At 41.6% G+C, this 15051-nt stretch overlaps 1 protein-coding gene across 1 annotated transcript in view; it reads right to left on the bottom strand.

Annotated features, from left to right (window-relative positions):
• The window catches only part of LTN1 (listerin E3 ubiquitin protein ligase 1), a 57284-nt gene extending 52748 nt beyond the window's left edge, over nt 1-4536 (bottom strand). The window contains exon 1 of the mRNA XM_004002792.5: nt 4411-4536. Coding sequence (XP_004002841.2) covers nt 4411-4452 — 42 coding nt within the window. The 5' untranslated portion in view covers nt 4453-4536. The remainder of the gene's footprint in view (nt 1-4410) is intronic.
• Nucleotides 4537-15051: the final 10515 nt, after the last annotated feature.

The following is a 15051-nucleotide window of genomic DNA, read 5'->3' as shown; positions in this document are numbered from 1 at the left end:
GTTCAATGTCCAGGATGACATTACAACCCATCTAAACTCAAGTTTATTTCTCTGTAAAAATGTCTGAAAATACAAATGTGTGATTTAGTTTGCTGATACCTAGCAAAACTGTGTTTGGGAAACTCATTTATCAAGAAATTATCATCTAGACTACTTTCTGAACTGAAATGAATGACCAGAAATGAAAACGATGGACTCATTTTTTCCCCCCAAAACAGAATCATTTAAGACTAATTTCCAAAAATGTTTTCTATTTTGAGACTTTACTAAAATGAACGAACATTATTCAGTCCACCTTTCTCAATACTGATATATGAATAAAGAGCTACAGAGGACTTAAGCATCCACCTGCCAGCGCAGGGACATGCATTCAAGCCCTGGTCCCGGAAAAGCCCACATGCTGCAAGGACACCACGCCTATGTGCCACCACTGGCACTGCAGTGAGAAGTCCACCCAGGAGAACTGGGAAAAGCTCGTGTGTAGCAAAGAAGACCCAGCACTTTGTTTCTAGAAAACAAAAGTAATTTATATTTTAAAGGACCTACAAAGGAAGTCAGTGAAGTATAATTCTTTTTTTTTTTTTTAAGTATAATTCTGAAAACCAACAGTGATGACACTAAGACATTGGAATTTTCTATATAATCTCTTGAGTGAAGTTTCATTGTGAAACAGAATAACGAAATAGTATCAAAAGCTGAAGGAGTCAAGGCTGAACTGACCTTAAGATCAGAGCTGACAGTGCAGAAGAAAAGGTATCAGATTTCTAGTTTCAAAAATAACAAACTATTCTTAACTAATTATATCTTTTTCAAGGTCTACTTTGAATTTAAAATGTAGTTACTGTTTCTCATTACTTTCTCCATTGTGGATTAGCTACTTGTACCCACAGTTCAAAAATTAAGAACTTGGATTCTATTTCTGGCAGTTAATTTTCTTATACCACACCTACTTCATTCTTTGGTGCCCGGCTTCTAGAGGCATTTGAGGTGGCAACCCTGAGTCTACAGTTTAAAGACCAAATTCAGGATGACTTTCAAGATTTTCACCACCTGGACTCAACCTCTCCAGTCACCTTCCCGACACTCTTTTCTTCCCTCGTCCCATTACCCTCCTCCCCTCTCTTAATTTTGTTCCCACCATGTGTGTTCCAGACCCAAATTCAATACAAAGGTCCCTGCATGTTATGCCTTTTCACAATTTGATCTTTTTTTTTCTTAACAGCAAACTTTTAAAAAAAATTTCATTTTTATTGGAGTATAGTTGATTTACAATGTTTTGCTATTTTCAGGTATACAGCAAAGGGAATCAGTTATTCAGTTCAGTTGCTCAGTCAGGTCCGACTCTTTGAGACCCCAAGGACTGCAGCACGCCAGGCTTTCCTGTCCATCACCAACTCCCGGAGCGTTCTCAAACTCATGTCCATCAAGTTGGTGATGCCATCTATCTCATGCTCTGTCGTCCGTCCCCTTCTCCTCCTCCCTTCAATCTTTCCTAGCATCAGGGTTTTTTCAAATGAGTCAGTTCTTCGGATCAGGTGGCCAAACTATTGGAGCTTCGGCTTCAGCATCAGTCCTTCCAATGAATATTCAGGACTGATTTCCTTGAGGATTGACTGGTTTGATCTCCTTGCAGTCTAAGGGTTTCTCAAGAGTCTTCTCCAATACCACAATTCAAAAGCATCGATTCTTCGGCACTCAGCTTTCTTTATGGTCCAACTCTCACATCCATACATGACTACTAGAAAAAACATAGCTTTGACTCAACTCTTCGCGACTTGATGGACTGTAGCCTGCCAGGCTTCTCCATACATGGGATTTTCCAGACAAGCATACTGGAGTGGGTTGCCATTTCCTTCTCCAGGGGATCTTCCTGACATAGGGATCAAACCCAGGTCATCTGAATTGCAGGCAGACTCTTTACCTTCTGAGCCACCAGGGAAGGTGGCTTAAAATGACGTAACAGTACTAAATCATTACTTAGGGTGAAGTCATGAAAACATAACGTTTTCAAACTACCAAAATAACAATTGATTTCAGGAAGAATCATCAAAGGATGCTCAAAACCATTAAGTGATATTCTGTAAGAGGTTAGTCCCAATCTCAAACTACCTTTCCACAGATTATTTGTTGACAGTCAGTGGAAAAAGAAACTTATACAATGAACATCAGCTTAATCAAGTGATTTAACATACACCACCCATAATGGGACAGGCAGGTACCATGTGTCTCCATGGTGTGAAAAGCACTAAGAAAGACACATCACCAAAGAAGTATTTCTGTCAAAAACTGTTTAACCTGAATCTAATTATGAGGAACAATTAGACAAATCTAAGTTAAGCAAGTCAGTTGCCTACATTCTGCCAAATTGTTCATGCTATAAAAGAATGCTCCTCCAAAAAACAAACAAAAAAAAAGGCACTAAGAGACTGCCTAGATCTAAATGGAATGAATAATCCTTCAATGGATCGCCAATGTTTTTAAAAGTGTTGTATCTAAAATAAAAGTTATAGAGAACAATACTGAGATGACTACAGAAATGTGAAAATAATATTGTATATTATTAGATAATACTATTATGAAAGTGAAAGTGAAGCCGCTTAGTCGTGTCCGACTCTTTGTGACTCCGTGGACTGTAGCCCACCAGGCTCCTCCGTCCATGGGATTCTCCAGGCAAGAATACTGGAGTGGGTTGCCATTTCCTTCTCCAGGGGATCTTCCCCACCCAGGGATCGAACCCAGGTCTCCTGCATTGCAGGCAGACGCTTTAACCTCTGAGCCACCAGGGAAGCCCCCACCATATGGTTAGGCAAAATACATATATTTAGAAAGAGAAAGCAAACGTGACCAGATTACCAACTGGTTTGTGTGTGTGTCTTAAGCTACTTCAGCTGTGTCCGAATCTTTGTAACCCTTGGACTGCAGTCCGCCAGGCTCCCCTGTTCATGGGATTACAGGCCGGAATACTGGAGTGGGTTGCCATGCCTTCCTCCAGGGGATCTTCTGTACCCAGAAATCAAACCCGCATCTCTTGTGGCTCCTGCATTGGCAGGCCGGTTCTTTACCACCAGTGCCACCTGGGAAGCCCTACCAATTGGTATTTCTAGGTAAAGAATTTATGAGTTGTTGCTCCAATATTCTTGCAACTTTTCCTCATATTTGGAATACTTCAAAACTAAACATTGAGAAAAATTTTTAAATAAAAAATTAAAATTAAATTAGGATGCAAGTAAAGTATTTAAAAGAGTACTGATACAGCCTAGTTACGGTTACTATTGTTGATATTATTAACCGCGAAAGAAAACTGACAGATCTAAGAAAACCGTGGTACTGAAATCACTAGAACTGGATCAGAAAGAAGCATCTTCATGAAATTAGACTGTACCATTAAAAATCTAAAGTACCATAAAAAAAATCTTTATAAAAAATACACCATTATGACATTCTCAGTCTTGTATGCTTAGTCCACACCGGGGTTTAAACAAGCATTTAGTGAACTTCTGCTATATGCCAGTCCTTGTTCTAGGTCTCAAAGATAATAGATAGCCGCAGATAAAAACACCTACCTTCATAAAATAGTTATATCCTATACTAATATTCTAACCAAGCAAGACAGTAAATGAAGCAGGGCAATCAACAAATAGAATGTTAGAAGTCAGATATGCAATGGGATAAAATAAAGCAGGAAAAAAGAACAGGGAGCGGTGGGTGGAGGGGTGGTGGAGGGGAAGGCTACAACTGAAAATAGGGTGATCATGGGAGACCTCACTGAGATGTCTCGGGCAAAATCTGGAGCCACCTAACAAAAAGAGAGTCGGGAGCCTGCCATGCAAGGTCAAGGTTCGGGAAGAGATCAGTTTGGCCTGATGGAGTGAGAGACAAGGAAGCTGAAGATGGGGTCGGAGATGCAAAGGGGCCGGAGCAGAGCCCATATCGTGTATATACATCATCGTAAGAGCTTTGCCTATACCCTGATGGATGTGGGGAGCCACAGATTTTTGAGGGAAGGAGCGACGTGATCAGAGACTCCGTGCACTCCAGGCTCACCTTAACTATCTCCCACTCCACTCCCTTGTTCACGATGCTACCCTCTGCTACCCTAGCCAGGTAACCTTCCAGGGGAAGCTGACCCTGAACCAATTCTTAACGAAAACGGGGAGGAGTGGGGGGTGGCTAGGAAGTGTGCTCAGCTGGGGACAGCTGGACACCGTAACATCTTTTCCCTCTGCTTAACATCCCCATTCTGCTCAGAGATATCCCACCCCGCCCGCAGGGACGCACACACAACAGAGAGGTCACACTGGACACGCAAACACATGCCAGTCCACAGTCGCGCTCAACACAATCTCCGGCCATGCGCCGGGCAGACAGAGCCAGTCTCAGCGATGAGAGAACTCCCGCGCCTGCACTCACCCTCAGATTCCCCTTGGTCCTCTGCTTGTTCTTCCCGCCCATGGTCGCGGTCTCAGCCGCTTTCACAGCCCGAAGCCCCCGGGTTGACACAGCCGGGCCACAACTTCCGGCCCCTGCCACCGGAACAGGGCTCACAGGAACAACCACCCCCAGCCCGCCCCTTCCGCCACCCACCCCGCCCATCTCCAGCCCCACTTCCGCCCCCACCTCCAGCGGCTTCCGGGACCATCCGCTGCGGGAAACGTCACACTTGGAGCCACGCCCATCCGAGTGACGTAACTCCTGCTTAGTAGGAAGCCACGCCTTGGAGACCCAAGGCGCCAAATGCTGCTTTTCTCGCTTTGCTAAGGCAGCATTTGTTCCTTCCTTAGCGATAGGAGAATTTCTAAAATTCCTGCACCTGTCCCCACCTCCTCTGATTCTAGCCAGTTCTGCATTTAATTTTCCTTTCTCTTATCTCCACCAGCTTCCTGCTTATTTAGAACTTGAAAACACGTGTTTCATACCAGTAGTCATGTATGGATGTGAGAGTTGGACTGTAAAGAAAGATGAGCGCCGAAGAATTGATGCTTTTGAACTGTGGTGTTGGAGAAGATTCTTGAGAGTCCCTTGGACTGCAAGGAGACCCAGCCAGTCCACCCTAAAGGAGATCAGTCCTGGGTGTTCATTGGAAGGACTGATGTTGAAGCTGAAGCTCCAATTCTTTGGCCCCCTGATGCGAAGAGCTGACTCATTGGAAAAGACCCTGATGCTGGGAAAGATTGAAGGCGGGAGGAGAAGGGGACGACAGAGGATGAGATGGTTGGATGGCATCACCGACTAGATGGACCTGATCTGAGTTTGAGTAAACTCTGAGAGTTGGTGATGGACGGAGGACTGGCGTGCTGTGGTTCATGGGGTCACAAAGAGTCGGACAGGAGTGAGCGACTGAACTGAACACTAAAGCTAGCATATAATAGGTCCTATTTATGAGACCTGCTGATTGCCGTGTGTGTACAGTTTTAGGACATTTGTAAACGTCTCGTTTAATCTTTCCAGCGTCCTTTGAGATAGGCACGATCCCATCCATGTTTATAAACAGAGAGAGTCGGCAGAGTAAATCCTCTTGCCCTGGCTCCTGCTGCCAATGCACAGTGTAGACAGGACTCGAACGCAGCTTTTTCTGACTTCTACCTGCACCGTGTCCCAAGCAATGCAGGGCTCAGAGCCACTCGGGCTTGCTTGTATTTCCAAGTGGCCTCACATCATAGTGGCGGAGTTCACTGTGGCAACGTCCACTCTGTAAGGATGTGTTCCTTCCCTTTTTTCCTTTTGCTTAAGCAAAGGAAGCTGCTAGAGGAGAGTCTGAGCCCTTGATCCTCCATAACTGCTCACTTATAAGTAAAATGAGGGCTTTCCTCCTGGCTCAGCTGGTAAAGAATCTGCCTGTAATGCCGGAGACCTGGGTTCAATCCTTGGGCTGGGAAGGTCCCCTGGAGAAGGGAATGGCTACCCATTCCAGTATTCTGACCTGGAGAATTCCATGGACTGAATAGTCCCTGGGGTTGCAAAGAGCTGGACAGGACTAAGCAACTTTTCACCAGCAATAGGAGATTGGCCTGAGCCAAATGGGAGGTATTTGCATACAAGGGTAGCAGTAGAATGACATGGTAGTGGCTGAAGGAAGATGGGAAAAATGTTCAGTTCAGTTCAGTCACTCAGTTGTGTCCGGCATCAGGGTCTTTTCCAATGAAAATTTTCCATTTTGAAAATGTTAGACCTTTCAAAATGCGATTATCACCATCTCATCTGGATGTTTCTTAGAAATGCATACTGTCAGGCCCACTTTGGGACTATTAAATCAGATTTTGCATTTTTAACAATGTTCTCAGGTCTTGTTAAAATTTGAAAAGGACCAGAGTGATTAGCTATGCCTGTTTACTAAATTCTACTTATTCTTACTTCAAAATAACTAATGATTTTATTTCTATTTCCTTGACACTATCCACATTTTATAACAAGGATCCATACCTCTTGATGTGGACCTTCAAACTATTCCAAACCACACAGGTCTTTGTTTGATTTTCCTAAAGCCCCATTTTATTATTTTTGCGCGTTTGAAAATAGTCTCCATTATGTAACAGTTTCCAGTGCTCGTCTTTTTCAGCATTACTTAATCTTTTGAAGATAAGACCCTTTTAAAAAAGAGTAATCTAAACAGTCCCTACCAAAAGAGGTAATATTATGTCATGGTCAGTCATTTCAATCATGTCCGGCTCTTTGCGACCCCATGGACTGTAGTTCCCCAGGCTCCTCAGTCCATGAGATTCTCCAAGAAAGAAAACTGGAGTGGGTCGCTATTGCATTCTCCAAATATTATGTCAATTCCAATCAAAATATCCATAACAAATGTAATCCAAAGAATTAATGAACTTCGGAAATATGATTTAAATGTTTACTTGGAAGAATAAAAGAATTAAAAGGATATTTTCTGTAAATAACAAAGAGAAGTTTGTCATGTCAGATTATAACATCTATTTTGACATTATCAAATAATAAACAGATTTTAATTAAAGATAATTGTCTAATTCAAAATGCATAAAAATTAAAACAATGTAGATGCAGTACCTAGGAGAAAAAGGCTACAAATCTTAGGGTCATAACCAGAAAGAGGATGGGAAATTACAGTAGCTGAAATGTCAACTCTCAAAAGCTAAGTTTGAAACCTGTATACTCCCAACAGCATCCTCAGTGAGATTTTTGTTTTCAGATATCTCGAAACTATCTCAAAAGCTCATACGAAAGAATAAAGGAAGATATTTCGGAAAGCAGGCATAATAATGGTTTGTCCTAATAAACTTCAAAACTCAAGATACTGCCAATACTATCCTAACAGTGTTGTTAGGACTAAACTGAAATTGAATAGCAAATCTGGAACTCACACTCAGGCTCTGATGAAAGTGGCATGTCCTATGTCTGAAGAATATAGATTATTTAAAAAAAAATCACTGAATTAACTGCTTACCTTTTGAAGAAATAATTTGAGTACCTACTTCATGAAAGTGTTAGTTGTTCAGTCCTGTCTGTTTGCAGCCCATGGACTGATATGTAGCCTGCCAGTCTCCTCTGTCCATGAGATTCTCCAGGCAAGAATACTGGAATGGGTTGCTGTTCCCTTCTCCAGGGGATCTTCCCCACCCAGGAATCAAACCCAGGTCTCCTGCGTTGTAGGCAGATTCATCACCTACTTCATGCAGCACTCTAAAATGAATTGCTGATGACTGAATGTTAAACAGAAAGCCATAGGGACTTCCCTGGGGGCCCAGTGGCTAAGATTCCGAGCTCCCAATGCAGGAGGCCCAGGTTCGATCCCTGGTCAGGGAACTAGATTAACATGCTGCAGCTGAGATGTGATGGAGCTAAATAAACAACTTTTTTAAATGATGCCATAAGATATGACATAGGAACACATAGATTATGAAAGTACAAAGAGATATATGGGAATGATAAATTCTTTAGGGTGGGGTTAATACTGCCAAGGAATAGGATTGTAATCAGCAAAAGTACACAAGAGGCTTTCAGCCACACTTGTGTAATAGAATGGTAAAGTTTTGCTAGTTGGCTAAGTTCTCTTAAAGGAGTTGGTAAGACTATGACTTCATTTGTTACTTCTTTTCACCTTTTTCTATAAGGTAAATGTTCATAGTAAAATAAATAGTATGGATGTTACATATCTACTTCACAATAAGATTTTTTTAAACAAACAAAAAATTATGAGGTTCTATAGACACATTTTCAAATTATCCTGGAGTAGGGAAGTATTCTTCCCAGTCAATGCGCCAAAGACAGAAGACCATAAAGAAAATGACTGATACATTTAAGTAACATTAATTTGAAAGGTTTTTTTCTATGTCAGAAAAAAACAAATAGACAAACTTGGGGAATATCTGTAACATTAACTAGTTGTTAATAGGCTTACCATTAAAAAAATTCTTACCGGGAGCTCCCTGGTGGTCCAGGGTTAAGACTTGGCCTCCCAACACAGAGGCTGTGGGTTCAATCCCTGGTTGGGGACTAGGCCAAAAAACCAAAACATAAAACAGAGGCAATATTGTAGCAAATTCAATAAAGACTTGAAAAAACAAATGGTCCACATTAAAAAAAATCTTAGAGAAAGAAATAACTAAGGTTAAATTAGTTCTATTTTAAAAATTCTTACAAAAAATATTTTAAGGCTGCCCATTTAAATAAAAATTAAGTAAGGCATAAACAGGCAATCCACAGCAAAAGAAATATAACTGACCAGTACACATATAAAAAGTTATTAACTCACACTAAAAGTCAAATGAGGTGAAGTGCTAAGTCGCTTCCTTCGTGTCTAACTCTGTGACGCTATGGGCTGCAGCCCGCCAGGCTCCTCTGTCCATGGGATTCTCTAGGCAAGAACATATGTACATTACCTGGGGACATATGTATACCTATGACTGAATCATCTTGATGTTTGACAGAAGACAAGGAAATTCTGTAAGGCAATTATCCTTAAATTTAAAAATAAGTAATTTTTTAAAAAAACTGAAAAAAAAAAATACTGGAGTGGGTTACCATTCTCTTCTCCAGGTGATCTTCCTGAACCAGATCAAAAGTCAAATGAAGATAATATAAAACAATACGGATTTTTTTTTTCCAGTTGGCAAAATGATAATAACCAATGTGGGTAAAAATCTAGGGCAAAGGAAATTTTATGTCTTTACAATTTTCATTTCTCAACCTTTCACAAGTACAATTAGTAAGACAAATCCAGAATTTCAGAGTGAAATTCTACTTTTTGAAATCTAACTTGAAAAGATAATAATGGATGCTCAGAGCAGCTTTGTTTTTGAAACTGCAACTAACCAGTGAACTGCTGAAATCAAGTACAGTATCCTCAGACAACTGAATACAAGATAGTCTTGAAAATATTTAATTTCATGGAAATGTTTACAACCTATTGTTTTATCAAAGAAGGCAGATAACAAAGCAACACGGACACTGTGACTTGTGTTAAAAAACAAAGACCACATATACAAAAATAATATACTAAAAAAATGTAAAACAAAATTTTTTCTTCCTGGGCACAAGGTTATGGGTGAGTTTTATATCCAGTTGTTTGTACATTTTATACAATGGTCACCTTTTCAGTAAAAATATATTTCACAGATTTACTTGCATATATTTTGGGATGTAGGGAGAAACGAAAACACGTTTACAAAACTCAAAACGCCAAACACCCCAGAGGAAAAAAATTAAGTCTCCATATTGCATGAGCAAAACTTGTATATTTAATCATCCAAAGCAAATGATTCTTCAGGGACTACCTGAAAATAGATAGTCTGAAAATATTTTAAGAACAAAAGTGATGGTCTATCAAAATTTACTTTTTCCAAGAAAGTATATATTTGTATAATTGTATCACTTTACTGTAATAGAGAAGTTAACATATTGTAAATCAATTATATTTTGATAAATTTTAAGAAAGAACTCCGATAAAACGAACTTTAGGTCAATAAACAAGAATTTTTTTCTAAATAAATAACTTTTTTCTATCATATTTTAATTTCGGTTAAGTTTAGTGTTATTTAAAGAATCATTAATTCGAATTTCAAAATATATCAAGACGACAATATTGTTGAGCACTCCGGTCATTTAAATTTCTCTGAAAAGACTTCGATTCGTTTCAAACAATAGAGTATCAGTTTAAAACGAAATAAAAATAGTTTTAATATTAAAAAAAATAATTAAGCCTCCATTTCAGTAATTCCTTGGTTAAGATCCAGGGACAGACACCCTGGTCCTCAAAGACACCATTCAGGTCCCTGGAGCATCATGCCTCCAATTATTCCAGCTGTTAGCAACACCTGGGCAATCCCAAGAGAATGTGGGTCGATGCCATTTTTTTCCCCCAAAAGATAAATATTAATAAGAAAAAAAGCGCATCTCAACACCAGAGAAGCCTCTGTCAGGGTTGGAGGATGCCCGCCTGAAGGACGAGCCCACCGGGAGCCAGGGTCAGCACCCTGCCGACAGATCAGAAACCAGCGCCCCCTGCCGGACAGTCTCAATACGCCTTTGCCCCTAAGAGGGAGCGTGCTTCCAGGGCGCATGCGTGAAGTCACCATAGGGGCCTCCCAGCTGCGCAGGCGGAGGTCAGGTGACTGAACTCTGCGAGCCTGTGAGCGAAGCGCGTGAAGTCTGTGTATTTGGGAGCATCTCGGGACCCTGGTGTCCGTAGGCAGCCAGTCACCTGCTTTACGCCGCTGAGCTGGAGTCTTCCCTCCCCGGGTTCTGCTCCTCCAAGGAGTAGATGTCTGCCTTTGACATTTGGCATACATCCCTCCTACGACGCGGTGGGTCAGATTGCCAGATGGTGCTAAAGGGGAAGACTCCTGGTGCCCCTTTGCAGAATTTTTGTGGGCTTAGATCTTCACTGGTGGCTCAGGCGGTAAAGCGTTTGCCTATAATGCGGGTAGAGCCGAGTTCAGTCCCTGGGTCGGGAAGATCCTCTGGAGAAGGAACTGGCAACCCACTCCAGTATTCTTGCCTGGAAAATCCCGTGGACAGAGGAGCTTGAAGGGCTACAGTCCATGGGGTCACAACGAGTCAGACACGACTAAGCGACTTCACTTTCTTTTTTTAAGTAGTTGTAATCATTGTTTCGGGGGGACAGGGGACTGGCAAGTAATGTACCTGTACCTGTCCTTCAGTTCAGTTCAGTCGTGCCTGACTCATTGCGACCCCATGGACTGCACCAAGCCAGGCCTCCCTGTCCATCACCAACTCCGGGAGTTCACCCAAACTAATGTCCATTGAGTCGTTGATGCCATCCAACCATCTCATCCTCTGTCGTCCCCTTCTCCTTCCTTCAACCTTTGCCAGCATCAGGGTCTTTTCAAATGAGTCAGTTCTTCCCATCAGGTGGCCGAAGTATTGGAGTTTCAGCTTCAGCATCAGTCCTTCCAGTGAATGTTAGGGACTGATTTCCTTTAGGAAGGACTGGTTGGATCTCCTTGCAGTCCAAGGGACTCGCAAGAGTCTTCTCCAACACCACAGTTCAAAAGCATCAATTCTTTGGTGCTCAGCTTTCTTTATAGTCCAACTTTCACATCCATACATGACCACAGGAAAAACCATAGCCTTGACTAGATGGACCTTTGTTGGCAAAGTAATGTCTCTGCTTTTTAATATGCTGTCTAGGTTGGTCATAACTTTCCTTCCAAAGAGTAAGCGTCTTTTAATTTCACAGCTTCAGTCACCATCTGCAGTGATTTTGGAGCCCAGAAACATAGTCAGGCACTGTTTCCCCATCTCTTTGCCATGAAGTGACAGGACTGGATGCCATGATCTTAGGTTTCTGCATGTTGAGTTTTAAGCCAACTTTTTCACTCTCCTCTTTCAGTTTCATCAAGAGGCTCTTTAGTTCTTCTTCACTTTCTGCCATAAGGGTGGTGTCATCTGCATATCTGAGGTTATTGATATTTCTCCCAGCGATCTTGATTCCAGGTTGTGCTTCATCCAGCCTAGCATTTCTCATGATGTACTCTGCACAAAAGTTAAATAAGCAGGGTGACAATATACAGCCTTGAAAGTGAAGTTGCTCAGTCATGTCTAACTCTTTGCGACCCCATGGACTGTAGCCTACCAGGCTCCTCTCTCCATGGGATTCTCCAGGCAAGAATACTGGAGTAGGTTGCCATTTCCTACTCCAGGGGAATCTTCCTGACACAAGGATCAAACCAAGGTCTCCCACATTGCACGCAGACACTTTAACCTCTGAGCCACCAGGGAAGCATACTCCTTTTCCTAATTGGAACCAGCCTGTTGTTCCATGCCCAGTTCTAACTGTTGCTTCCTGATCTGCATACAGATTTCTCAAGAGACAGGTCAGGTGGTCTGGTATTCCCATCTATTTCAGAATTTTCCACAGTTTTGGTGATTCACACAAAGGATTTGGCATAGTCAATAAAGCAGAAATAGATGTTTTTCTGGAACTCTTGCTTTTTTGATGATCCAGTGGATGTTGGCAATTTGATCCCTGGTTCCTCTGCCTTTTCTAAAACCAGATTGAACATCTGCAGTTTCACAGTTCACATATTGCTGAGGCCTGGCTTGGAGAATTTTGAGCATTACTTTACTAGCGTGTGCTGCTGCTGCTGCTAAGTCACTTCAGTCGTGTCCAACTCTGTGACCCCACAGACGGCAGCCCACTGCCAGGGTCCAGCCCCGGTGGATCCAGGGAATTCAAAGCGGGGACGGCGTTGGTGAGGAAAAACTTATTTATTTAGAGATATAAGATTAGATTAGGAAGAAATAGTATAGTAGGAAAATTAAGTGGAGAAAAGAGGCTGAATAACTTGGTATATGTCGAGAGCCAATAAAGTTCCAGACAAGGAGCTTGCACCATCTACATTAGGCCACCAGCGTCTGTTTGAATATCGGAGAGTGCCCCGCCTTGGGCTCTGTCTCTTACGGATCTTAGAAGCTGGGACAAGTAAGTAGACATGGTGAGCCTCCATGCCCCAGATGGGAATTCAGCCGAAAAAGGGAGAAAAGAACGACATGAGCAAGCCCAGCATCGGTGCAAGACTCCAAAAGCTGTTTTTCAAAATAAGCTTATATACCCCAAGTTGTACATAAAGAAATAATGGAATATGCAGAGTTATGTAGGGGCCGCAGTCCTGACCCTCATTGAGACAAACAAGGCTTTCTTTTGCATACCCTCCCGTATACAAAAGGTCTCAGGTGGTTTACATTATCTTCTGGCCAAGAGGCCTGTTAACATTTTTATGGTTCTCTTCCTGTATAATTGTCTATCAACCAGAAAACTCCTTTCCCTTTCAAGTGTTTTTTCTTTACTCTGCATCACCCTCAAAGTACTAAATAAAGTTACATTCCTGTAGAACAAAGGTGCAGTGGGTTATAACAAAGAAAGTACTTAACTCAAAGATCTAATGTTGCTAATACCAGGTCTACTACCTGTTTTTCTATATACCAACTATATCTAATAATAAAAGATATAAAAATTTGGCAGCAAGTACTGGCTCAACAAATGAAACCTTTAATCAGTCCTATTCTAATGATTTTGATTCCTCGGAAGCCCCTACATTCCTAGGATGTTTTAAGCTTCCTGTGCCTCCTGCTGTCAGGAGACCTCAAACAATCACATGCGCAGCTGTACGAGTCCTGCAGGCAGGCTAGAAAGCCATCAGAGGGGTTTTTGGATTGAAACACTCGTATTATGCCCAGGAGATTTATTATCTAAAAGCTCTAATCTTTTCCAGAAAATGGTGGTGGGGGCACAGCCCCCTGTTAATGACAGAAGAGTAGGTGGAAAGCATAACACAGTAAAGCAGGCAGACTCTGGTCTTGGGGAGTGGGTGCTCAGGAAATTCCAGGGGGAACCCCTGAAGCCAATCATGTCCTTGCGTTTTGTGAGGCTTCCTTCCGCATGACCTTGTCACGGTGGGATTCCTCACGCTGGCTCCCGGCAGCCCACCAGGCTCCCCTGTCCCTGGGGTTCTCCAGGCAAGAACACTGGAGTGGGTTGCCATTTCCTTTGTGCGGTAGTTTGAGCATTCTTTGGCATTGCATCAGTTCTTCTGTTCTAGCAACTCTTGGCTGCCTGGTAGCTTTAGTGGAATTTCACAAATGATGCATTGTTGGGTTTCCCTGATATACAACTTTCTTTAAAAAAGAAATCTGTGCTTGTTACTTTTATATAGGTGCCAAAAGTAATCATCAGTTCTGCTGGACAGCAGATAACAGTTTTGTTTTTTTTTTTTTAAATGCACTCTGTCAAAGTAATGTGCAGGGGGTAGGTTTGACTTTGTTAATCCAAACAATTTGGTTTTATGAGGTTAAATTTAGGGTTTTTTATTTTGTTTTGACTTAAGAAAACTATTGTTTGTACCAGAATTACTTTTACAAATAAAAATGTCTATGTAGCGAGTTTCCTGCCAACACTGTTGGTTTCTATAGATTCTATCGATTATGTTAAACATAACTTGAGACTAAGACTTTCTTTTAAAGATTTATCATTTCTTTTCAGATGATTTCAGTTCAAGATACTTTTCAGATTAATACATTGACAAACTGTCATTGTGGGATAAACACCATGCAATCATACTGAATAATTTTACATTTAAGGATGTTTATATACGTAGTACATTGGTTTGGTTGGTTAGTCACTAAGCCATGTCTGACTCTTGTGACCCCGTGGACTGTACCCTGCCAGGTTCCTCTGTCCATGAGACTTCCCAGGCAAGAACACTGGAGTGGGTGCCATCTCCTTCTCCAGGGAATCCTCCCAGCCCTGGGATCACACCTGTGTCTTGGCACTGGCAGGCACTGAGCCACCAGGGAAGCCTGTAATCATTGGTATAATGAAAAAAAGCTATATTGCCTATTACATTTAACTTTAGTTTCTTACAGTTTTTACTGTGTCTTTTACATTATATAATGTAGGCAGACTATGTAACTTGCTGTTTTCTTTATTGATGTATTTCTTTATTGAAGTATTGACTAATACTTCATTTTCAGAGAAAATTTCTTAATTATGCAGCTGAAAACTCTGTACTTCTCTTGATCACTGTGTTAATAGTTCAATGTCTAAATTTGACAGTAGTCTGT

The sequence above is a fragment of the Ovis aries genome, chromosome 1, assembly GCF_016772045.2.
Source record: "Ovis aries strain OAR_USU_Benz2616 breed Rambouillet chromosome 1, ARS-UI_Ramb_v3.0, whole genome shotgun sequence".
Taxonomy (NCBI): Eukaryota; Metazoa; Chordata; class Mammalia; order Artiodactyla; family Bovidae; genus Ovis; species Ovis aries.
Note: the sequence above shows the minus strand (reverse complement) of the source record. Positions and strands in the feature narration are given on the sequence as shown.